Here is a 25,864-nt window from a genome sequence, read left to right as displayed (position 1 = left end):
CAGGGGGCGTGGAGGGGGGGGCGGGCGCAGCGGGCGGGGAGGGGGCGGGGAGAGGCAGGGCCGGGGGCAGGGCCTGCGGGCAGGGGCGGGTCGGGGGCGCAGAGCGGGGGGCGGGGACCGGGGCGGGGGGGTGGGGCTGGGGGCGCAGGGCGCGCGGATGGAGCTGCGGGGGGCGTGCAGGGGGGGGGGGCGCAGCGGGAAGGGAGGGGGCGGGGAGGGACAGGGCCGGGGCAGGGCCTGCGTGCAGGGGGCGGGCCGGGGGCGCAGAGGGGGGGCGGGGCCCGGGGCGGGGGCCGGGGGCGCAGGGCGCGCGGATGGAGCTGCGGGCGCTGCGGCGCCTCTGGCTGCTTTGCTGCTGCTGCTGCTGCTGCTGCTGCTGCGCCGGCCCCGCGCAGCCCCGCGCCACCTTCACGGCGACTGAGGCGCGGAGCCGCGAGCCGCCGGCGGCCGCCTTCCGGGTACCGATCGCGCCGCCCCGTGTGTTTCCTGGTCGGGGGGGGGGGTGGGGGTGGGGCTGGGCCGCCGCGAGCCGCCTCCACCCGGGGCCCGGGCCGCCGTTCGCCGGCCCCTTCTCCCTCCGTTCTCCGCGTGGCAGCTGCCCCGGGCCCGGGGCCCCCGGAGTGCCGCCCGGGCCGTGAACCCCGCGCCCTGAGGAATCCACGGACCCGTCCAGCGTATTCTCATCCGCGGCAAGGGGTGCTTTCCCCGGGCTCCCCTTTTGGCAGGTCCCCGGGCCGGGTCTCCTTGAGGTCGCGAGAACCTACTCCGGGCGGGAACCTGCCGGCTCCTCCTCTGCCGCCGGGGGGCGCTGTCCTGCCCTTTGGTCTTGCCGAGCCGGGGCTCCTCACCCGAACATTCTTCGTGGTGGTGCACGCGGATTTTGAGAAAAGGGAACATTGTGTTTCTTTTCCACGTTATTTTCGAGGATCTTTATGAGCGTGTAAAATCTAATGACCCCGGCGTTAAAACTGGAATGCGCCAAGTTAGCGGAGGATAAGCAGGGTTTCCCGTGACCTTGAGTTACCCATTTAGGGTTTGCGTCACTGGGTTCTGTGTATCTGATACCGCTTGACAATTTATTTTAATCAGGGAAGATGTCATCATTTGATGACAAGAGAAAACTGATTCATTCTAAATCCAAAAGAAGTAAGCATTTAGTAATACTGCTTTCTGGAACTAAGTTTTGGCTTCTTGCTGCTTTAGTCTTGGGATTTCTCCTGGCATTCTATTTTTTTTTTTTTTTTTTAGATTTAATTTATGTATTCATGAGAGTCACAGAGAGACACAGGCAGAGGGAGAAACAGGTCCCCTAGGAGGAGTCTGACGCTGGACTCGATCCCAGGACCCTGGGATCACACCCTGAGCCGAAGGCAGATGCTCAACCTTGAGCCACCCAGGCGCCCCTCCTGGGGTTCTATAGCTGTGCTCTTCTGCTCTTCCTCTCTCCTCTAGAAAATTCCAGTGTGTAGGAAGTCCCAATCTTAACCTGGTTCTGCCCATTCTTGTTTTTTGCCCAAACCAAGATGTGTACTTTTGTCTCTGCTTTATTGCTCTTGAGCTACATTCTAGCTTCTTTGAACCAGAAGCACCAGTACAATTGCTACAAACTTTCTGTCCTGTGTTCTACCCCTGTCCTGAGTTTGGTGGCTATGGTGGTGACCCAAACCCTGCAGGGAGAAAATAGTCAATCTTATCTATAGTGATCACGTATTCATGGACTGAATACATAGAGGGACTGCTGTACTCCTCAAGAAAATCATGTCGCAGGTTTGGAAGCACAAGAAGGCCCAAGTCATAAATGTATTTTTTTGACATTTATAAGCATGTGTATTTACTTACTTAGTTATTCCTATTGGTCCTGTGAAAGAGCCCTATATCCAGGAGGCAAATGTCTGTTATAAAAATGCAACTCTTCTCAGGAGAAAGATAAGGATCCATACCTGGAGATGGAGTTTAAGTGGAGGAAGGCAGTTATGAAGGTTTTTAGTACATTTAAAAAACTTGAGTTGAAAAAGCCTGGAAAAGTTTCCAAAGCAATTGCTTCCAGTGGGAGTTTCCTTCATGAAATGGATGCCCAGAAACGAGAGTGTTTAGACTTCAGAACACATTGCTGGAAAGTGGGAACACTTCTTTTTTTTTTTTTTTTTTTTTTAAGATTTTATTTATTTATTCATGAGAGACAGAGAGACAGAGAGAGGCAGAGACACAGGCAGAGAGACAAGCAGGCTCCATGTAGGGAGCCTGACGTGGGACTTGATCCCTAGGTCTCCAGGATCAGGCCCTGGGCCGAAGGTGGTGCTAAACGGCTGAACCACCCGGGCTGCCCGGGAACACCTCTTGGTGTTAGAATCTAGATGTCTGGACCTAGAGTAGAGGGCTGGACGCAGGCAAAGAAAGAAAAGGCCTTGCTTCCTTGGCAGCCAGGAGCATGTGGCCTAGCAGGGTAGACTGAAGGATGTGGTAACTCAACTCAGTATAACTCCACAACGCTTTGCTTCTGTAAGATTATGTCAAATTATGAATTGGGGGAGATTCCCCACTGTTCACCCATCAGGTAAATTGTGTGCAGAATCTAGAAAATGTCCTTGCTTCACAATGAAGTCAAAGTTTTAAAAAATAGGGGCACCTAGGTGGCTCAGTCGGTTGACTGACTGACTCTTGGTTTCAGCTCAGGTCATGATCTCAGGGTCATGGGATCCAGCCTCACATAAGGGCCCTTGTTCAGTGCTCAGCACTCAGCAGGGAGTCGGCAGGAGATTTTCTCCCTCTCCCTTTGCCCCTTCCCCTGCTCTCCAGAGTTTTCTTTCTCTCTCTCTCTCAAATAAATATGTAAATAAATATTTTACATTTTTTTAAAAAAATAAAGTTTAAAAATTAAAATAGAATCATAAAGTGCTCTGTGTTGGGCCAGAATCTATAGATAGCATAAAAAGTGAACAAATCTATAGATTTGTATAGAGCTATAGTCTTTGGATCTTTGTTTCTTATTTAGGGATAACAAATAGATCACATCATGTTTGCAAAGTGATGGATTAGTAGTGGCTGCCTGAAATATGACATTGGACAGTATTTCGGGGATTGTAGTTGGATAGAGAGATGGACAGCTAGACAAATGAATGAATGAATTCTGACTCTTGGAGAAAGTGACCAATTGATGAGTCATGTCTTTCATGGTGGTGGGTTCAGAGAATGGTGAAAGGGTCTTGTCATCCCTGCCTTGTGTATCCATAAATTCCTGGGACTATTTCTTAAATGGAAGTTAGATGACATCTATGATACTTGCCCACAAGCTATCCTCACATTATCGTTGGGTGAAGACGAGGCTGCTCCTTGGTTTGTTGTGGGATGCCTGTCAGGATAACTGATGAGGGGACAAGGGATAGTGACCCCTACCTCTGTTCTTTCACTGCTTTAGAACTTCTAGCACTCAAGAAGAACCTAACTAGGATCCAGCCTACTCTTCTTTGTGATGAAACCGAGGTGTGCACTGATACTGACTGATGCTCATCATTTTGCCACAGATCAGTTGGTATTCTTACGCCTTCGAAAAGTCACAGACCCAATTGTGGAACTAATAAAAGTCATATGTGCTCACTTCAGGATCGTGTTTACATGCCGATACATGTGTGACTTGTGCATAAAATTTCAGAATTGTCACCTTAAAAATTCTTGCCATAATGATATAAAATAAATAAATAATAAAATAAAATAATATATACGTGTAGGCATGTTGTTTCTGTGTAAGTTGAAGATCATAGCATTTTATAACGAGCAATCCTAACTAATGGGTCACGTATTTGCCCTAATCAACCCCTTGAAATCTGGTTTGTGTCCTCCAAGTGAACTCTTATACAAGAATGCTTTAAACCACATTTTCTACCTAACATGGGTGAATTTTATGTAAGATACTGTTGTTCAAGTGACCACTTCCAGTAATTCTAGCTTAATGTATGCATTGCCAAAATGGAAATATATCAGGAACTTGAAATCTTGGATCAGAATTTATTCATTCATTTGTCCAGCTGTCCATCTCTCTATCCAATATTTTGATATTCTCTACATATAAGAAGTTGGTCTAGGTTTTCTGCGTCAGTGGGGGAAAAAGACATGTGCCACATTCTAAGAAATTGTAACCTAACAAATGGATATTGCATATTTAAACATTGTACTGTAATGCCTATTTCAGTGAACAAATAGAAAAATGTAGACTAATACACTAGAAAAATAATTGCTTCCACCAATTCTCAAGAGTGTCTTTTTAACTCAGTCTTTATATGCATGCACACAGACAATACCGACTACATATTTCTTTTCATTTTACTTTGCATGATAAGTATGCATGCATATTATTTTTACACAGATGTCAACACACATGTACAATATTCTTTGCGTAGGCAGCTTTTGTAAAGCAACTTTTGTAATAAAGCAGTAAAACTTTGTCAAAGTATTTTATTTTCCTAGTAGAGGCCTTCTCAACAACTGCACTCTTGACATTTTAGAACGGATAATTATTTGTTGTGGGGAGCTGTCCTGTGCCTTGTAGTGTGATTGGCAGTATCCTTAGCCTCTACCCACTAGGTGCCAGTAGCGACTATCAAAAATGTCTCCAGATTGCCAACAGTCTTTGGGAGGGAAGAAAAGGAAGGAGGGAGATTGCCTCAGAAGAGATACACTGATCTAAGATTTGCATCTCCCAAGTTGGAGAGAAATTCTCAGCAATGCCCCAACACTGCATACAAATATTTTACCTTTTGGTTTATCCCTGGGCTTACTACAACTTCTAGAAACTAAAGCACCAGCAAGGAGAACAATTTAAATCCATCTGTACAATATATGATTTATCCTACACCAGACCTCAGAATCTGCAAATGAGGACTTTTAAGGGAAAAGTCTAAGTAACAGAAGTGAGAATGAGTTTAGAGTGTAAGTTTAGAGTCTTACAAAGTACCTTTTGATTCTGTAGTGATTTCAATGTACAGCTCATCCCGCCAATGCATGGATTCATCGTAAGGGAGCACACACCACATATTGTTAAGTGCAAAATAGGTCACCATCATATGATCTGTCTGTTTTTCACACTTCTGAGACTTTCAAAACTACTAATGATGTTTCCTGTATACTTCTCAATACTTTACTCTCTTCTTTCATGAGTGAAATTAAGGCTCAAGTCTTTCATTTTAATATTTTATATGGATTTAGGATCGTTTATTGTACTGTGTGTATAGTTTATTATACTATTATATCATTATGATATGCTTCATTGCCTTATGTTAAGAACATGTGGTGATTGATCATTTACCGATGATTGATTCTGGACAGAGGTTGTTAACATGATGAGGCGCAGAGGCTCAATAGAATCACAGTTCGCGATGCTTCTATGAAATCTGCTCTCATGGAAGAAATTGAAGTAGACCGGAAAAGTCACTTGAAAGAGGAGTTCGTTCTAGAAAGGAGACACAGGGCTTTTTAAAATTTAAGTGATTTGACATTCTGTTAGGTGGACTTGATATGTGTCCTACTGTTACAGCAAATAGAATAGATATTCTTGGATATACTGATAATATTATTTTACTATGAAAGCTATCTGTTTCTTTCAATAGGTAATTGATCATTTCTAATTCCATGAGAAAGATTAGCCCCACATTAAGGAAACCTGAAAGCATGGTCTTTGAACAACATTTTCTATATCCAAATGCTCTGTGTTCAAAAGAGAAAAAAAAGATACAGCATGGGAGTATTTAATATCTTTCTGTCAGTCACTGTAATTTGTGTTTTCCAAACAATCTCATAATTAATCCTCACATTATTCCAGGTCAGAATTGCCCCATTTGTCAGTGAAGAAAATAAAGACCAAAGAGGTTGAATATATAGCCAAAGATTGCAAGGCAATGTGGTTAAGCCATGTATTGCAAATTGAGAAGAGATTGGAGAAATCTACTGTGTGCATAGGCAAATGTGCAAGGGAATTGTGCTTTGTTCAACTTTGTTCACAATTCTCATGGGAAGCATTTTTAATATTATTAGTGGTTTTGCAAAATCCAAAAAGGGAGGATGAAGATTAGTGTCAGGGAGAGGACAAAGTGGAGCACTTTGGGGTTTAGAGGTCTTTGTCTTTGGCAAGAAGTCACATTGTAAACATCAAGTAGCCTCAGCGTGGGCTGTGGACAGCCATGAGATGACAGGAGTCATTGCACTGGAAAGACATAGGAAACTCACCAATGCGATTCTTTTAGAAGTTGGCCTCTGGCTGATATAGGTATTTCGTAGATTCCCACAGTCACATGGAAGAAATTTTCTGTCATGCACTGTTTGCTGAGGATTTTTATAATGAATTAGTTTTGAATTATGTCAAGGGCATTTTCTGCATCACCTGAAAATATCCTACAATTTTCCTTCCTTTTTAAAAATTCTGCTAATGTGGTATATTATGCTGATTGATTTTCAAAAATTCAACCAGTGTAACATTTTTTAATGAACCTTACGTGGTCATGATGTGTTGTCCTTTTTATATATTGTTGGATTTAATTTTCTAATATTTTCTTAAGGATTTTGCATCTATAGCCATGAGGGCTATTGGTGCGTTGTTCTATTTTCTTGAGATGTCTTTGTCTGGTTTTGCAATCAGGGTCATACTGGCCTTATAAATTATAAAATAAGGTGTAAAGTGTTCCCTTATCTTTTGTTTTCTCAAAGAATGTGTATAAGATTGGTATTATTATTTTTTAATTGTATAGAATTCACCAACCAAGACATCTGGGCTTAGAGTTTTCAATTTCTCTTACATTCAGCTTTTGTAATTGGTGACTTCCAAGGAGTTTGTCCATTTCATACACGTTATCAAACTTACTGGCTTACAGTTTTTGAAATATTCTTCTAATGACTGAAGCATCTGTAGTGATGGCCCTTTTTTATTCTTGGTAATTTTGTCTTATCCTTTTCTTTTTGTTTTGTTTTTTTTTTTTTTTATTTCTTTTTCTTTTCTTTTTGTTTTTTTTCATTTCTTTATCACAAGACCAATGACTGAGAGAAATGAGGAGAGGGTCAGGGAGAGCTGTCTGGTTGCAATGTAACTGACCCTGAGTGGAGGAGAAAGTGAAGAAAGGTTGGGGAAAGTGCCACATGCTGCAGTGCAGCCCAAGGAAGGGTCAGAGAAACCATCAGGGACTTGTTAATCATCAGCCAGCTTTCAGGGGAGTCCCACGTTTCCCTAAAATAGGCCAGCCTCAAGGCTCAGTCATTGGCTAGATGCAGCCTTTGTAACCGTGGCCTCTGTTTGTGTAATTGTGATAATTCAGCGTACAGCGCATAAGCTCCTTATAGATGGACAGATGGACGTCTCTGAGGCCCACTCTCATGGCTACTGCATACTTCCCTGTGCAGTCAAGTGTCGTGCATTCTCAGTGCCTTCCCTGGTTACTCTTAACCCACAAAGATACTCAACCAATACTTACAAAATGAATGCATTTTAAATTCCTTAGCAGTTAGCAGTCTCTGGCTCATATTTGTCACATGGAATATGGCAAAAGATATTTGCTTTGTGTTTCTGTTCTATTTTTATGTTTGTAATCTCCTCACTAAATTATATTCAGAACTCCACTTTACCAGGATTATTTTTAAGTAACTAAAATTTAACAACTGTTTATTATTTTAGTAACAATCCTTCCAGGCATGGTCAATAAGGACAAAATAAGATTATGATAAGTTCCAGTCATAGTTTGCTTAAAAATAAACAGCCTAAAGCTATTAAAGGCATGTTGTATATAAGATGTCACTTGTGTATTTATTCAACAACAAATATTAAGTAAGCACTCATTGTGTGCTAGGCATGTACTCAGTGTGGGGATACAGTGATGAGGCCCTCATTTTATTTACAGGTTTTTGAGACAGACACACAATAAACACAAAATGCATAAACAAATATTTACAAGCTAGAGTTGGAAACTTACAAAACAGTAGTCCCCTGAAGTTTTATTTATCATGCAGAGTTGGTTAGCATTAGGAAATTGAGGCAAGTTCTCATCAAAGTCAAGCTTCAGATAAATTATCGCAAAATTCAGAGCTGAGAAATCTGTAAATGGTGGTATTTTCTCTCCAGATAAAGAAGCCAATCTATCCTCCTGGAACATTTCCAGGATTATATATCTTTCACAAAGCCTTTTTACCCTTAATGAGATGGAGAGGTCTATAAAGCTCCAATGGAATCATATTTATTTATTATTATTTTTTTCGTGCTCTGTTACATTGTGCTTGGAAATACAAAGATAAAGACACACTCTCTGATTTCATAATTGTTTAATCTAATGAGTGTCTATTGGGGACGGTTTCTACTAGTATCTGGGGTTTATTCGCAATTCATTTTATTTTTTCCAGTATGTTAAACAAATACATAGTTTGTGCTTTCAACATGCTTAGTGAAAAGGAATTATATATGCATTAAGACATACCTCTCCCTGCCTCAAAAATATACCTGAAATCAGATGATAGTTTTCATACAAATGTCTATAAATCTGATCTGGAGGTCTTAATGCAATCTTTCATTCTGATCCGCAGGAAATAAATCAAGTTTTGACTTCTAATACCTGAAAAATATGTCCAAGTTAGATACACATACATTGCTCTGCAAAGTTAATATACGTGATGTGAATTAACTTTTTTCTTTTTTCAGGAAAGTCTTAATAGACATCGATACTTGAATTCTGTATTCCCTCGTGAAAACTCAAGTGCCGTCTATGGAATAAATCAATTTTCTTATTTGTCTCCTGAAGAGTTTAAAGGTATGGTGTGATTTTGCTATTAGTTGTTTGGTTTTCTGAATTTAATTTGTTTCCTTAATTTTTGAGGAACTGTTTAATTGCGAATGTAGTAAATGAAGTCATACTTAACATTTATTAAATACTGAATGTTATGCATGTGCCAGGTGCTGACAGAAAAATAGACTCCTGGCTACTGTCTTCTAATTATTGCTTAAGATTTAAATGTTGTAATTACAGATGTTTCCATGTGGCTGTAAGGGCCAGTGTTTCATCCCTTCTGCAGTTTTTTAGTGTCATTTCTATTCTGCACATCCACAGTTCCATGGGTGATGATAAAGCTAATGATGTCAATTATACTTATTTTTTACTATTGACAGAGTTCTATCAGACAAGTCATTTTATGTGGCAGTTCCATTCCTGTTGTAGAAATTCCTATCTTTGTAGCTTCCAGTGTCTGCGTTTCATGTTCTAAAGGAAAATCACAAATGGCCAGCTCTACTGGAAAGCTACTGCTTGTGTTTGAAAAATTTCTCCAGAAAGAATCCCAGGAGGCCCTCCCTATAAAATAATTGTGGCTGTCTTTTTATCTCATGTTTCTATTCAGCTATTTATTTAAGAAGCAAACCTTCCAGATCGCCCAGGTACCCAGCAGAGGTGCGAACATCCATACGCAATGTGTCTTTACCATTAAGATTTGACTGGCGGGACAAACGTGTTGTAACCCAAGTGAGGAACCAGCAGACTGTGAGTTGTAGGGCTTTTTTTTTTTTTTCTTTTTGAATCATCTTAGCATGCATGGGAAGTCACCTTTGAGGACCAGTACAATCAAACTTGCAATGAAAGCCATCATTTCTCTGGGTAAAATCACACTCCAGTCATCCAGAAATGACAATGAAGGAAGAATCTCTGGTGAAATGAGAAGCAGGTATCAAGGCCAACTTTTATTTTAAAGATAAACCTGGGGGGCAGCCTAGGTGCTCAGTGGTTTAGCGCCCACTTCGGCCCAGGATGTGATCCTGGAGACCCTGGATCGAGTCCCACGTCAGGCTCCCTGCATGGAGCCTACTTCTCCCTCTGCCTGTGTCTCTGTGTGTCTCTCTCTGTGTCTTTCATGGATGAATAAATAAAATCTTTAAAAAAATAAAAATAAAAATAAATGAAGATAAACCTACTCCTCTGCAACCCCATTGGCATAGGAAATGTCAGCCAACCAGGGGAAATCGACCCTTAACCACAGGAACATAGTCTCAATTTATCTGCAGTGGAAACCTCAGTAGGTCACTCAGCCTCCGTGTATAGTGTTTTTTTTTGTTTGTTTTTTTGTTTTGTTTTGTTTTTTGTTTTTTTTTTAAGATTTTATTTACTTTTTCATGAGAGAAAGCGAGAGAGAGAGAGAGAGAGAGAGAGAGGCAGAAACACAGGCAGAGGGAGAAGCAGGCTTCATGCCTGGATGTGGGATTCGATCTCAGGACTCCAGGATCAGGCCCTGGGCCGAAGGCAGACTCTAAACCACTGAGCCATCTAGGGACCCCCCCCACCCCCCCACTGTATAGTGTTTTAGACCAAGCAGTTTCTCAGTCACTGTCTAGTTGGAATGATACATTTTTACTTCTCAGATTGTATATCTCTTATTCTTTTTTTTTAACATTTTATTTTATTTTATTTATTCATAGAGACAGAGAGAGAGAGAGGAAGAGACACAGGCAGAGGGAGAAGCAGGCTCCATGCAGGGAGCCTGACGTAGGACTCAATCCCGGATCTCTGGGATCACGCCCTGGACTGAAGGCGACACTCATCTGCCAAGCCACCCGGGCTGCCCTCTCTTATTCTTTTAAAAATATCTATTGTTATGATTTAAACTTTACCACCAAATCATTTGCTTTATTATTGAATTCATAATGAAGTGTGAATTAGCCAGAAACTGAATCCTTCCAGAAAGTATCTATCTTGTATTAAAGGAATACAATTCAATTAGTAATCTTTAATTAAAGAAATATACTGGAGAGATATTTTTGAGCACAAACTGCCTTCTGGGGCAGCCACAGGGAGGTAAACTAAAGCTAGCTATAGATAAGGTATTAGCAACCTGTATTCACTTTTCCCAAGGGGTAGAGACCTAGAAATAGAGTTCTTTAGCATGTATCTTCCTATGCCATAGGAATTGGAGGTATAGACATAAGACACTTAAAGCCATAAACTTGCTTGACACTACTTCACAAAGACAACTAATTGTTCTCCTTCCTTTCTTTGCCTAACTCCGTAGCACTTGTCTAGTGATGAAGTCCGTTATGTCCAACTCCTAACCTTACCCTTACCTTTGCCTTTTCTATGAAGTCCTCTTTCTTGTGTGTGACAATTCAAAAACATTGATTTCATTTCCTCCATCTTCTCCCTTTTTTTCAGAACCAGCCTTTTTATTCTTTCATTCTAGTCTATCTAGTAAAATCAAGTTAATAAATCCAGAATCAGGAAGATTGCCAGCCAACGTTAGAATGAGGAGTGACCGGTGTGGGTTTTTATCATTATGACATTTTATGTATATCTGTGATATGCCCATACTGGCACCTTGACAGCCTAAAAAGTAATTCAGTCCATCAAATAATGAGTGGAGCATAGACGACATACATCCTCATCCCATGTCACCACATCACTGCCTCTGCCCCTTAGGGTGGAGACAGTGGATGCCATAGAGGCAGAGTATCAGGGAAGAAACAAGATGGATTGAAGAGTGGGTGGGTATAGGAGCACCTCATAAAAACAGAAGTCACATTCAGTGAACTGATTAGTCTTTTAAAAGATCATCCAAGTGTTCTCTCGATCGCTAAAATTCGCTTTTACCTTGCATTATCTAATTGACAATAGTGATCATCAATTTATCTCTAATAATTATATTTTGGTGCTTAAAAGAGAATTATGGTTTTCTTTTCTTTTGCCAGTTTGAAAATCTACAAGATGGGCATTAATATTCTGTAGGCCCCCAAATTGTACTCACTTAAAACTTGATAACTTGTAATATTTAGAGATGTTGCCAAACTTGGTTTGAACATTATTTGATGATAAATACAATGCTATTTCTGTTTTTTTTGTTTTGTTTTGTTTTGTTTGTTTTTTTTGTTTTGTTTTTTTCTATTTCTGTTTTTAAACAGTGTGGAGGATGCTGGGCCTTCAGTGTGGTGGGTGCTGTGGAATCTGCATATGCAATAAAAGGGAAGCCTTTGGCAGACATAAGTGTACAGCAGGTCATTGATTGTTCATATAATAATTACGGCTGCAGTGGAGGCTCTACTCTCAATGCTTTGAACTGGTTGAATAAGGTAACTAGTATCTCAGCCTTTTAAACTCTATGTTTCAGAATTTAAATAGTTTACTCTCATATACCAAAGAATGTTTTTTAATTCAGAAATTTTAGATGTCCAGAGCTTGAATTAATCAGATTTAAAAATGAATTGCTTTCAGGCAGGTCAGCCATTGAGAGATCAAAGTGTGAAAAATCTTACCTGGATTTGTTTTCAGAAAAATACATAATTTCTTTCTTAGCATTTATTAACAGGTAAATGGTTTTTTTTCATAGATATGAATTGCATAAAGTCTCAGATGAGAACATATGATTACTTATTGCCATAGGATTTTTGAATACTGCGATTATAAGCAACCTTAGAAATCAGCAAATTTAATAACACTTTATGTAGATGAAGAAATCAGACCTGAGAGGAGAGGTCATGTTGCCAAGTCAGTAGCTGAGTCAGGACTGTGTCTTAAGTCTTCTGTCTCTCACTGGAGGGCTTTATCCAATACACCACCGTGTGCTCCATGTTCTTAGGACACTCTCTGACATGGTCCTATATCCAGTATCAACTTCATGAAGCCAGCCAATGAGGATGTTACTATGTTTTGTAAAAGTTGTCAAGCTGGAATTTCCCAAACTTGAATATTCTTTCCTTGAGTGTTTGCCATATTTTGAGTTACTACATGCCAGGAGTACATGTTCTGCATCCCCTGGCTTCTGTAAGACCAGGATCAGAAAAGGAGGATAGTCTATCAACAACTAAAAATATGAGGCATGTGCTAAATGAATAGCATCTAGAGACTTGGATGGAAAGAATGCTTGAATTGACCATTGCCAATGCTGAATGCATCTCAAAAACTGGCTGACAAAGCCAGAAGCTCTGGAAGGAAAATTGAGTTGCCCCATTGCAACCTCAGGAGAAAAGCAATGACTAATATCAAATGGAAGTTAGTTCTAAGGTAGGAAGATAGAGGAAAAACAAGAGTAAAAGAGAAAGATGCTGAGTTTAATTACTTAGAATATCCATAACAAACACCTAAAGGTTGAATTTAAGATCTTAATAACCTAAAGGGTATCCACATGAGGAGGATGTGGCCAACTTGAATCTTATTTTGACGCATCATAGTTAAGTTCTATTTGATTTCTAAAACAACTGCATTTTAATTAGAGAATACTTTGGATGGTTTTTTTCTTTTAGACACAAGTAAAACTGGTGAGAGATTCAGAGTACCCATTTAAAGCACAGAATGGCCTGTGTCATTACTTTTCTGATTCATATTCTGGATTTTCAATCAGAGGTTATTCTGCATATGACTTCAGGTAATTGTCTCATTCTATTGTGTCTTTCTCTGTATTAATTTCTGATCAGTTGTCCATTCAGAATCAATAACTGGATTGAAGGCATCACTGCATACTTGTAATTGTTTTGAGACCTACTTTTTGATACAGAGACTAATGGAGTACTATGGATGTTGTTTCTTAAGTACGATCTACTTATTTTTCCATTTGTGTTTATAATGGAATTAACACATTTTAATCCGGTGTAAGGTATAGTTTATATTTAACACCTTCCTTTTGACAAATTGAGTTATCCTAATTGTCATTTGTCTCACTGTTGAATTGATCCAAAATTGCTTTGTATAGACTCTCCAATTAATATCAAGCAGTCCACTTACCAAGAAGTAGTTTTTGAACACCCTTGCATTTTTTTAAGGCATCAGCTATAAGAAAAACATAAACTGAAAGTTTCATAATAGTAGCAAGTAGTCTTGCTCTACTGATAATCTACCTAGCTCTACTGGAGATAGATTCTGTGGCACACGCTATAGGCACGATGGGAGTACAGGGGTAGATAAGGACAGGCAGAAGAAAGGGGTTTGTGTTGGAAGCTGAAAGGCGTGATAACTTTGGATAGGTTCAGGGGAAAACAGTCATTAAAACAATGCTTTAAAAATGCATAGAGAGGGGATCCCTGGGTGGCGCAGCGGTTTGGCGCCTGCCTTTGGCCCAGGGCATGATCCTGGAGACCCGGGATCGAATCCCACATCGGGCTCCCGGTGCATGGAGCCTGCATCTCCCTCTGCCTGTGTCTCTGCCTCTCTCTCTCTCTCTGTGACTATCATAAATAATAATAAAAAAAAATGCATAGAGAGGGCAACCCGGGTGGTGCAGTGGTTTAGTGCCTCCTACAGCCTAGGGTGTGATCCTGGAGACTTGGGATCGAGTCCCATGTCGGGCTCCCTCCATGGAGCCTGTTTCTCGCTATGCCTGTGTCTCTGCCTCTCTGTGTGTGTGTGTCGCTCATGAATAAATAAAATCTTAAAAAAAAAGTGGTAGTTTAAAAAAAAATACATAAAGAACTGAAAGCCAGCTAGAAAACCATTGTGACCATTTGATATGGTGTAAAATAGGTATTCAGGGATAATAGGACAAAGGAAAATTCAAAGAACTCCATTTTCATTTAAAATATATATATATAAAGGGACCTTTGTATACTCTTTGAAACAGAAAACAGAATGTAAATTATATTCAGCCAAGGTGACAGACGACCCTAAAACATACTGATACTGAACATTAAAGGACGTCTTGATCCAGATGGTGCCTGCCTGTGAGAGCTCAAGGAAATCAAGGGTGACATTAGATCATTGAACAAAATGGAACCCCTCTAAATATGCCTAAGTGTACCAGACAACTGGCAGATTGTCAGCACAGCTCCTGTCTTCAGGGGCTCTCGGGGTGACCCCAGGAACCACACGCCAGAGAGCCTCAATTCCACTGATGGCAGACTACAGACAATCTATAATAAAATGTATAGAGTCACTGAGTGCATTGTTCCATATCTTTTGTGAGGGAAACACACTTTCAAAAATGAGGAAGTGTGTCTCTATAAGCTGTCGATTCCTTGAGAGTGTAAGGGAAGCATGTGTACAAGAAGGAACTAGATTTTCAAAATGACACTTAAATTTTTTTTTAAAGACAAAAAACCCCACTAACCCTACAAAATGTCACTTAAAAACTTCAGGAAATCCCTCATGAGTAGCAAAATGAAAAAAAAAAAAAAAGACAAAAAGGAAGAATAGGCATGAGTCTGAATTAGAGAGAGAATATAAAAGTGACTGGCATTGGACCTGAAGCGTATTTTATCTAACCCTTTGGTTAAGAAGAAAGAGGTCCCTATAAAAAAAAACCTTTACATTTACACTGAATATAATATTCTTATAATACAGTGCTGAGCTAATTGTGTTAGGCTCTGAAAGATCTTTCATTGATTTACTCGTTCATTAAATATACATTGAACACTGCTTCAGGTTCTGGGGATTCGGCAGTGAACAAAACAGACAAAAAAACCCTGAGCATATTTTAGTGATAGAGACAGTCAATAAAGAAAACATAAAAATATGTACAGAATGTTAGATATAATAACAGAGAATTAAGTAAAACAGTGGGGAAAAAGAGGAAATACCAGAGTGAGGGAAAGGGAGGGGCTCCTTGAGAAGATGACATTTGAGCAAAGACCTGGAGAAGTGTGGGAACGTAACCTTGCAGACATCTTGGAGATTACTGTTTCAAGCAGAAGGAGCCAGAAGTGCAAAGGCTCTGAGGCAGAAACATGTTTGGCATATTTAAAGGATGATGAGGAAGCCAATGGGACTGTAGTCCCAAGATGCACAAGACTAGTAGGAGATGAGGTAATAAAGGTTATCAGGTGATAACCTTGGAGCAGCACTAGAAGAATGGTCTTAGGCATGAGACATAATAGGTTAATACCCCTCGTGGAATATAAAGCCCCACAGAGTATATTGAAGGATTATGTGGATTATATGGATGAGAGAAAAGTGAGTCAAGGATGAATCCAGGCTTGGATTCAAAATAATCTTCTGTAGAATCTGAAAAGATCTAAAAATGAAACCAATCAACCAACCAAATGAGCAAAACCCCACTGAATCATAAAAACAGTCTAGTCCTAAAGTAAAATGACCATGTATACCCAGGATTCTTCATGCCCTGTTCATCAGACCTCAGGAAAGACCTTTCAAAACTCAAACTAAATATGAGGATGACTATTTAAACAGAGAAGGACTCCATATAACAAGGGATTGAAAAACTAGAGCACAGTACCACACCCTGAATTCTAGGAATGAGAAGATAGAAATCCACATTCTCATGAAGGGTTGGTAACCTACCAACCTACCTTAATCACTAAATCTTGATGACAATAAAATTCAGAATTCTTTAAAGAATGTAGGATTTGTATCTTACTTATCTGTGAAATAAATATAATAAGCATAGAGAAAGATTTGGTAATATATCCATTATCAATAATATGTATTTCGATAGTACACTTGACCTTCAAACTACACAAGTTTGAACTACATGTTCCACTTAGAAGCAGATTTTTTTTAAGAAGTACAGTATAGTATTGTATTTTCTCTTCCTTCTGATTTTCATAAAAACTTTCTCTAACTTTATCGTGCGAATACAGTATTAAGTACATATAACATAGAAAAATGGGTTAATGGATTGCTTATGTTATCACTCAGTCTCCCGGTTAACAGTAGACAAGTTTTGGGAGGAGTCAAAAAGTTACTTTCGGACTTTCAACTGTGTAGGGGTTGGGCACTCGTAACCTCCAGTTCAGTGGTCGATTGTAATTCTACATCGGGCTAATAATGGAAAAAAAGATGCTGTTTGGAGTATATTTGGACTTACTAAAAGCCAGCATCTTTCTAAAACACAAATGATAGCAATGCTAATCAGTTCTGGGGCAAAAAGGAACATTTGCTTGCTGGTCCAGACTATGGCATATCCTCCTATTTCATACTATTCCATACTTTTATTTTCAGTAGACTTCTATATATAAATATCCTGTCATGTCATGGGTCAATGTCAATTGATTGGTCCCTCCAATCAATTTTGAGGACAACCTTGTTAAAATAATGATAATTTATGATTTAAATAATGTGCATTCTCCACTTGAATGTTTAGAATAATTGTTGGGGAAAAAGAAAAGAAATTGTTGTTTTATCATGCACCTCTAAAATTCTTTTTTTTTTTCCTTTTCCTAATTCTCTGGAATTGTGTGTGTATCTTCCTTTCATGCGCTCCGATTCAAACGTATTTTTCCATTAATTGGAGTCTGACACTAAGTACAGCTCACATTTAGTTAGCTAGTTTATGTAGGCATCACGTTACTTTTTTAATATTTTGCTCAGAGCTACTAAACAAGAACTAAACTTTAAAGAAACATGCATTCACAAAAAACTCTGAATTTTTCAAGGCTTGTTACTGTCTTACTCTTGCTTCAAAACAGAAACTATTACTCAATTGTTTCTTTGATCTTACAATGTTAATTTTTTAGAATTGTACTCTAAAAAAATATATTTCCTTCTTGATCATTCTCTTTCCATCATGCTGTTCCTACCCCTAGACCTTTGAGGTCATATATTTACAGTATATCTTTTATTATCTTAAAAAGATATAGGCACTTGTGCACGCTTTTACAGAGAGAATCCCGTTTGTCATATCTGGATAACAAGAATATTCAAAATTTTGAACACCAATTGTTCAAAAGTTTGAATACAAGAAAATATACATTATACACTAAAAACCTATGTAAACAAAATTCGCTTATTAGATAATTTAGAAATAAGGAAAGGAAACTATTTTAAATTTACAGTATAATTTTTTTTTAAATATTTTTTTCAATTTTTATTTATTTATGATAGTCACAGAGAGAGAGAGAGAGAGAGGCAGAGACACAGGCCGAGGGAGAAGCAGGCTCCATGCACCGGGAGCCCGACGTGGGACTCGATCCCGGGTCTCCAGGATCGCGCCCTGGGCCAAAGGCAGGCGCCAAACCGCTGCGCCACCCAGGGATCCCAAATTTACAGTATAATTTATGTGTTAGGCTTGCTATAAAACTTAGGCCTACAATTTTATCCTTATATTGATTTTACAACATAGGTGACTTCAGTCAGTTACCTGCTTGAGTCACTGGACTCTCCAGTGTGACCAGAATGTCTCTAGTCTATAGCTGGAATTTGAAGCCAGGTATGCAGAACCTCAAAGCCTATATCCTACTATGCTGCCTTTTAGGAATTTTGTAATTTTGCCTGTCTCAGGGTAATCTTAATGAATACAAGTTATTATTACAGTAGCAAAAATTAGAATTGACTGCTTATAGATCTCTAGAAAAGGATCTTCACATTAACAGGTAATATAAATGTTTAGAATGAATGTGTAGTTTCTGTCTGAATAAATTCTCTTTTCCACTCCATTTTTTTCCCCACTTGTGGACAAAATAGCCCCTTGATAGAAACTGATCCCCAGCTGGATATGATGATGGATTATTTACTTTTGGGAGCTACTAATCTACCCATGGCTTGCGGCAGCAATAAACTACCACATGCTATCTTAATGGCTTGAAATATCAGTAACTTGGTTTCAGTGTCCTTCACTCATAAGGTTGACCTTTAAAAGTGTAAATAATGGTTTAATCATACTTCCAAGATCGATGATGGCCAAATGTTGTGTAATATTAGACTTTATCAGTAGGTGTCCATGTGTGAGAGCAATAACTGGGTCTTTCACAGACTTCACAATCTAGTACTAGTTCTCCTGGCATCTTAACATTGCTTCTGTCATATAATTACATTTGCCACCTTTGTGTTACCCTACACTATGGTTTCTGCATTTGGCATTCTCTCACATAAATTTGTCAATCTGGATTCTCACATGGTATGGCAGAAATATATTTCCATGCATCCAGTCTTCTTACTTTCCTTATTAAAAGAATCCCCCTATAGTAGCTGAGCACTGCCAGCTAGCTACAAAACCCCATTTTCCATCTTCCTTGAAGCTAAACTTAGCCCCATAACTGAGTCATAGCCAATGAGATCCATATAGACATATGCAGAATGTGTGTGTTACTTTTGGGAAGTCTTCTCAACGGGAATGTAGCACCTCTCTCTTTTACTCTCTGAAATATGTGTTAAATGGCTAGAGCTCCAGCAGCCACCTTGGACCATTAAATGGCCTTGGCAATGGAAACCTCACATGATTGAACAAGCACATAGAAAAATTCTGGCTTCCTGCTATCTAGGAGATCCATAGTAGTCCTAGACTACCCAGTCTCCCAGAATTCTAGTCTCCATCTTTTAGGTCTTCTGTAATTGCAACCAAACCTACTCCTAACAATACACAGATTAAATAGATTATTTTTATAAAATATCTTTACCTTAAAAACAACTCCTTAACCATGTATTTCCCCTTTCGATAGTGACCAAGAAGATGAAATGGCAAAAGTACTTCTTACCTTTGGCCCATTGGTAGTGGTAGTAGATGCAGTGAGTTGGCAAGACTATTTGGGAGGGATAATACAGCACCACTGCTCTAGTGGAGAAGCAAATCATGCAGTTCTCATAACTGGATTTGATAAAATAGGTAAGTGCTGATAAGGCTTGATTGCTTTCCAGCTTGAACTCTGACTGACAAATGGTCAACATCCTTCAAAATGCTGAAATTTGGTGCCTCTATGTCTAAGTCTTCCTAAGACCTTTACAGATTTTCAGTAGACTTCTATATATAAATATCCTGTTATGTCATGGGTCAATGTCAATTGATTGGTCCCTCCAATCAATTTTGAGGACAACCTTGTTAAAATAATGATAATTTATGATTTAAATAATGTGCATTCTCCACTTGGAATGTTTAGAATAACTGTTGGGGAAAAAGAAAAGAAATTGTTGTTTTATCATGCACCTCTAAAATTCTTTTTTTTTTTTCCTTTTCCTAATTCTCTGGAATTGTGTGTGTATCTTCCTTTCATGCGCTCCGATTCAAACGTATTTTTCCATTAATTGGAGTCTGACACTTAAGTACAGCACACATTTAGTTAGCTAGTTTATTTAGGCATCACGTTACATTTTTAATATTTTGCTCAGAGCTACTAAACAAGAACTAAACTTTAAAGAAACATGCATTCACAAAAAACTCTGAATTTTTCAAGACTTGTTACTGTCTTATGTTTGTAGGAAGTACTCCATATTGGATTGTGCGGAACTCATGGGGAAGTTCATGGGGAGTAGACGGCTATGCCCATGTTAAAATGGGAGGCAATATTTGTGGTGAGTCATGAATTTATGTTTAAAACTTCAGGCTAAATGTCCATTTGAAAATATTAAAGTTATGAGCCTGTATGCTTATAATTTAAGTCCATAGTATGCTTCCAGTGTACTCAGATCACTTTTACAGAATAATTTTCATTCTTTAGCCAATTGATGAAAATAAAATAGTGTTCTTTAGAGACACACGTCATACATGTTCACATTTTGAAAAAGAAGAAGGACTGCAGGGAAAGCAAATATGTGCAAAATATGATAAAATAGAGTACTCATTTACCAAAGGTAATTTCAAAAACCATATAAACCCTCAACTTAGGAGGCTGAAATTCCCAAAAACATCTCCAAAGTTTATTTATTTCATTTATTTTTTAAGTAGGCTCCACACCCAACGTGAGGTTTGAACTCACAACCCTAAGATCAAGAGCTACACATCCCACCAACTGAGCCAGCCAGACACCCCCCAAATTTATTTTTTTATAGATGAATCAATTTTCCTCAATTTGTGCATTGTAATACCTGCTCGAGGATAACAAGAAGCACTTTTCTTTGTGGCAAAATGTATGAAAATCTGAGCACTATGATTGTTTCTGATTTAATATGCCCCTTGTCACCTACAGATTCAAGCAAAAAATATACTGGAATTAAGGGGCTGATGTGAATACCAAATAATACATTTTTTACTGAATAACAGCTTTGTTTTTGGTTAGCCACAAGCCAAATTAAAATAGCTAGTTAAGTATTTTAAACTGTTCTACAATGTATGCTATATACTAAAATTTTGATCTGGAAAATCAGCACAGTTTATGAATCAAGTTCCACCCCAACTATATTGCATATTAAAGTGATCATTTAATTTCTCATTACAATGATTCCTAACATGTATATAACTTCTTAAAAACTGTAGAGCCCTCCAGAGAGTGAGACTGAGAAAAGAGAGTTATAGGAAAGTTTGAGAGTTTAAATGTTGATTCAGTCTGGTGACACTTGGCCAATAGTTCCATAATGTAGGATCCATGAGAGTTAATCAGTGGTCCGTTCTATCACCCCAGTAAATTTTTTTAATTAAATTATTTATGAAGGAGAGTGAACATCACAGAAATCTTCCAGCCAGAGCACTATTAAGCCAATCAGGCTTCTACTTTTTAGCAACATGGGGACTTTTACATTTTTGGAACTTGAAGATAAATTACTGGTGCTATTCATGGACCTTGGTTACTAAACTTAAATTATCTCTACCTATCAAAGTTGTGGTACCTGGATCTGGGCCGAAGGGTGGCTTTTTCAAGGCTCTGGCAAGGCTCTGATGTTTGTTCATAGTTGCCTCAATTATGACTCTGTATCCACCACCCCCCGCCCCCGCCACACACACACACCTCTTCTTCAGCCCCCATCTACTAAGAGGGAGTTGAAATACTTTCTCCTCTCTACTTGTGTTCCAACTTGATCCTTCAAGGGCCTGCCTAGTTAGTAATTATGCAGGGGTCCAAATCCTTCCTGAAAATGAATATTTGGTGAAAGTTACATACCTAATGATCACAGGTCTCTTAGAGACAATGGTATAACACAGATAGCATCCCATGCCCCAAGAAATTTTAAAGACATAGCTCATTACAATGACATCCAATCTTCAAATGGACTATTTATTGCTTCCACCATGATATTGAGATCTATGGTCTTATGTGCTAAGAAAGCATAGTACATTTGTGATTTATTTAAATTTTGCTGAAGTTTAAATCTTAGAGTTTGAAATTTCAAATTGTATTTAAAACAATCCTATAAATTACTGTATTCCTCTAAGCAATACATATGAGTGCCATAAAGATTTCAGATACATTCATCTGTTTAGGTACTTAGTCATTTTGGGTTTTTTGTCATTTCTTTTTTTTTTTTTTTCAAAGATTTTATTTATTTATTTTACAGACAGAGAGGGGAAGAGCACTTAAGAGTGAGGGGGAAGGACTAAGGAGGAGGAAGAGGGACAAGCAGACCCCACACCAAGCAGATCCCTGCTCAAGGCTCAGTCTCACAACCCTGAGGTCATGACCTGGGCCAAAACAAAAAGTCAGTTGCTTAACTGATTGAGCCATCCAGGTGCCTGAGTAGTTTCTTGAAGCAAAACTATTAGCCATCTCTTCTAATATCTGTTTTTGAAGTTACCATGCTTATACTGACAGATAGCTATAACCATTACATTATTTCCTGGAGGAAATAGACCAGCGCTAAAAATTTCTTTTTTTCTAGGTATTGCAGATTCTGTTTCTGCTGTATTTGTGTGACATGTTGGGCAGATCAAAGGACAACGACAAAAATGAAGGTTCATAATGAGTTGTAGCAAAGAACTTCATTCTCAGCATTGTTCATCTTTGGGCCACCAGCTCTCTTTGGGCCACCAGCTCCATGGCTTGGGAGGAATCTGTAGAACAGTTTCTTACTCTGGGATAAAGGTCACATTAGGAATCTCTTCAATTTGAAGAGGGTTTTATCTGGTTTGATTGTTGTTTTTGTTTGCTTATTTTTAATGATATACTTCCAGTAGGTTAAAAAGGGAATACGAATGTCTTTTCCTTTGTAAAACATAATCACCAGCCTTAACTTACACTTCTATACAAGAATAGGCAGCCTAAAAAATGAGGTGTGCTTCTCACAAATATATTCACAGCCCTCTGAGATGGAATTTCTTAAGGATTTTGAAATGCCAGTTGCTTTACCTCCACAAAAAATGTTTACCCCTCAAACAGTAGAAAGGTCATATAGAAAGAAAGAAAAAAAAAAAAGGACAAAATCCCTTTTTAAGAGAAGTAGATTGAAATTAAAGGACCAGTATGGCTATTCTGTGGCAGGAAAAACTCTAGTAGCATTGCATGAGAGACAAATTGCTGTTTGGAAATTCGCCTTGTTGATAGACTTTCAACAGATCTTAAGTCTTCCTTGTTCTTCCTGTATTGAAGAGCAATGCATTTCCCCACTCTCTTTCTCTTGTTCGTTACTGTGACACTCCTACATTTTCCTGGTGGTTTGGCTCCCCTGGCTAAAGAAGTCTCATTTTTTACTTTACAATTCTATTTTATAACTATTTATTTGGCTCCATTTGCCTCTAAACCTTTATCAAATCAAGATTTCACCTTTCTGTTCCCACTTTTCTGCTTTCCCCATTCTAACCACATTTTTTTATGCATCCCCCTGGCTTCCACCTGGTTCTGATTCTTGATGCAAGTTTCTGTTTTCTCTTGCAGAAGTCATTATGTGTGGGTATGTGGCAATATAAGAACCTCAGAGCAGAAGAGCTGATCTTCTGTTTGAATAGAAGTACAATTAAGTATTAAATGGATTAATAAAAGAAAATCATATCAAATATTGCATATGTAAACATTTCTTCTCTGCAATTTATGGTTACCTTCTAATGTAGACTATCTTAGCAAAAACAAAATTTTAAATGTAATAGCAACCACTAAAAAAATGAGGACATTCCATTTTTCCCATCGCTTTTGACCTTTATCTATCCATCTGCTTTATTAGAAAAAGAAAACTCAATTACAAAAGACTGTATTTCTTTGGTTTGTACCAACCAGATGCAACCTCAAATGAATACATGTTGGCTCAGGTTTAGAAATGTTCCAGGAAGAAAAATATTGATATGCTGATTACTTTTTTAATTAGCCAAGTGTGTCAAAAAAGAACTGTGTGCTGGTTGTTCTAGTTGTATTTATCTCTGTATTTACTGACTTCTATACAATATAAGTGCTTTTCTGATACTCTTTTTCAAATGTTAAAGATTTTTTTTAATTACAAAATGATTAATACCTCTCAGCTATTCTGGATTTTGATGACATTTATAATAAAACCACCTATATTTGACTTTGGGTGAAGAAGACTCTTGATAAGTGTATGACCTACATTTTGTGAACAGTGTTGATGTGCTTTACATTCACATAAGAGTTTTCTCAGCTCCAAATCCATATATTCAATTTTTGGTTTTCTCCATAGACCTCAATGTCTGCAAAATTATCTCCTCTTCCCTCCTTTTAACAACAACAACAACAACAACAAAATTTCCACACCTCCTAGAGTCTCTGTTTTGGTTAACAGCATCAACATTATGTAATTAACCGATCAATAAAAGTGAGGGAAATATTATTGAATCAGGTCAACTACACCTTAGCAACCCATCACTTATTCACCTATGTTCTTGGGGCGCCTGGGTGGATCAGTGGTTGAGCATCTGCCTTTGGCTCAGGTCGTGATTTCAGGTGTCCTAGGATCAAGTTCCACATTGGGCTCCCCACAGGGAGCCTACTTCTCCCTCTGCCTATGTCTCTGACTCTCTCTCTCCAAATAAATAAATAAAATCTATAAAAAATCACCTACACTCTCTGTTTCTACTTTCCTTTCCTAGATGCGTATTACTTAATTATATCTTAACTCCACTAGTCAGTAGTCTACTTACTAAACTCTATGTCCCTTAATACAGAGGTTCTCAAAGTATAGTCCCCAGACCAGAAGCCACTTGAGGACTCATGAAACACTTTATTTATTTATTTATTTATTTATTTATTTATTTATTTATTTATTTATTTATTTATAGAAAGAGAGAACATGCATTTGCATGCACGAGTAGAAGGAGAGGCAAAGGGAGAGAATCTTGCAGATTCCCTGCTGAGCATGGAGCCTGATGGAGGGCTCCATCCCAGGACCCATGAAACTATGACCTGAGCTGAAACCAAGCATCAGCTGCTCAACCAACTGAGCCACCCAGGCACCCTGACACACTTTGTCTTTATAAGTGCTCTAGATGACTCTGATGGATGTTGTTATAATCCATTTACTATGTGTCCCCTGGAATTGCATTTCTGTAAGACATTATGTTATTTCCCTGCTTTAAACAGTTCAGGAGCTCCTCAATGCCTAAAAGATAACATGCCAACTTTTTTAAATGACCTTTCATGAAGAACCCCCTTTTCTACCTTCTTTGCCTCGATCTCTGCTGTTCTATATAGGCATTTGCTGTGCTCCAGCCATAAGAAGCAACTTCAAGTTTACCCAGTGGGGCTAAAAGGAAAGCGATGAAATTTTCACATAATAATTAGGACATAATGAAAATCATCAAGATGTTCCTGTGTGTGATTTCACAAAGATCTCAAAGTGAATACTAAATTAGGCAAGCTTACACACTCTGTAACTCGTTAGAGAATTATAATTTAAAGTGGATCATTAACACTAGCAAGTTTGAATGGGAGCAAGGATAGAAACTGGCATTACAAATTGTTTTGACTTTTACATTAGAGTTACTGATAAATCCCTTGGAAAAAACTCTTACAACTACATAGTTTAATCATACCAGAAAATAAAAGAGCTAAGTGAGATCATTTAGTCTGTTACAAGAATAAAGCCTGACAAATAGCATTTATTCTAAGATTCCAAAATATCTTGGTGACAGAACATCTATTAGCATATTTTTTTCATTACTTCATGAGAAGAATAAAGATCGAGATAAGTATTTTTTTTAAAGATTTTATTTATTTATTTATTTGAGAGAGAGACAGAGCACGAGTTGAGGAAGGAGCAGAGGCAAAGGAAGAGGGACAAGCAGACTCCCCATCAAGCTGAGAGCTGAATGTGGGGCTTGATACCAGGACCCTGAAATTATGACCGCAGCACAAGTCAGATGCTTAACTGACTGAGCCATCCAGGCGCCCCTTAACATA

The 25,864-nt window shown here is 38.7% G+C and overlaps 1 protein-coding gene across 1 annotated transcript; it reads left to right on the top strand.

The window, feature by feature from the left end:
* Positions 1 to 296: 296 nt before the first annotated feature.
* Positions 297 to 24,017, top strand: CTSO (cathepsin O). The gene is made up of 8 exons (XM_077846489.1): positions 297 to 458; positions 8,666 to 8,774; positions 9,358 to 9,497; positions 11,900 to 12,067; positions 13,238 to 13,359; positions 19,319 to 19,482; positions 20,073 to 20,165; positions 22,404 to 24,017. Exons 1-8 carry the CDS (start codon positions 315 to 317, stop codon positions 22,436 to 22,438), a joined length of 975 nt encoding a protein of 324 aa, XP_077702615.1. The 5' UTR covers positions 297 to 314; the 3' UTR covers positions 22,439 to 24,017.
* The last annotated feature ends 1,847 nt before the right edge of the window (positions 24,018 to 25,864 follow it).

The sequence above is a fragment of the Canis aureus genome, chromosome 13 (assembly GCF_053574225.1).
Source record: "Canis aureus isolate CA01 chromosome 13, VMU_Caureus_v.1.0, whole genome shotgun sequence".
Classification (NCBI taxonomy): Eukaryota; Metazoa; Chordata; class Mammalia; order Carnivora; family Canidae; genus Canis; species Canis aureus.
Note: the sequence above shows the minus strand (reverse complement) of the source record. Positions and strands in the feature narration are given on the sequence as shown.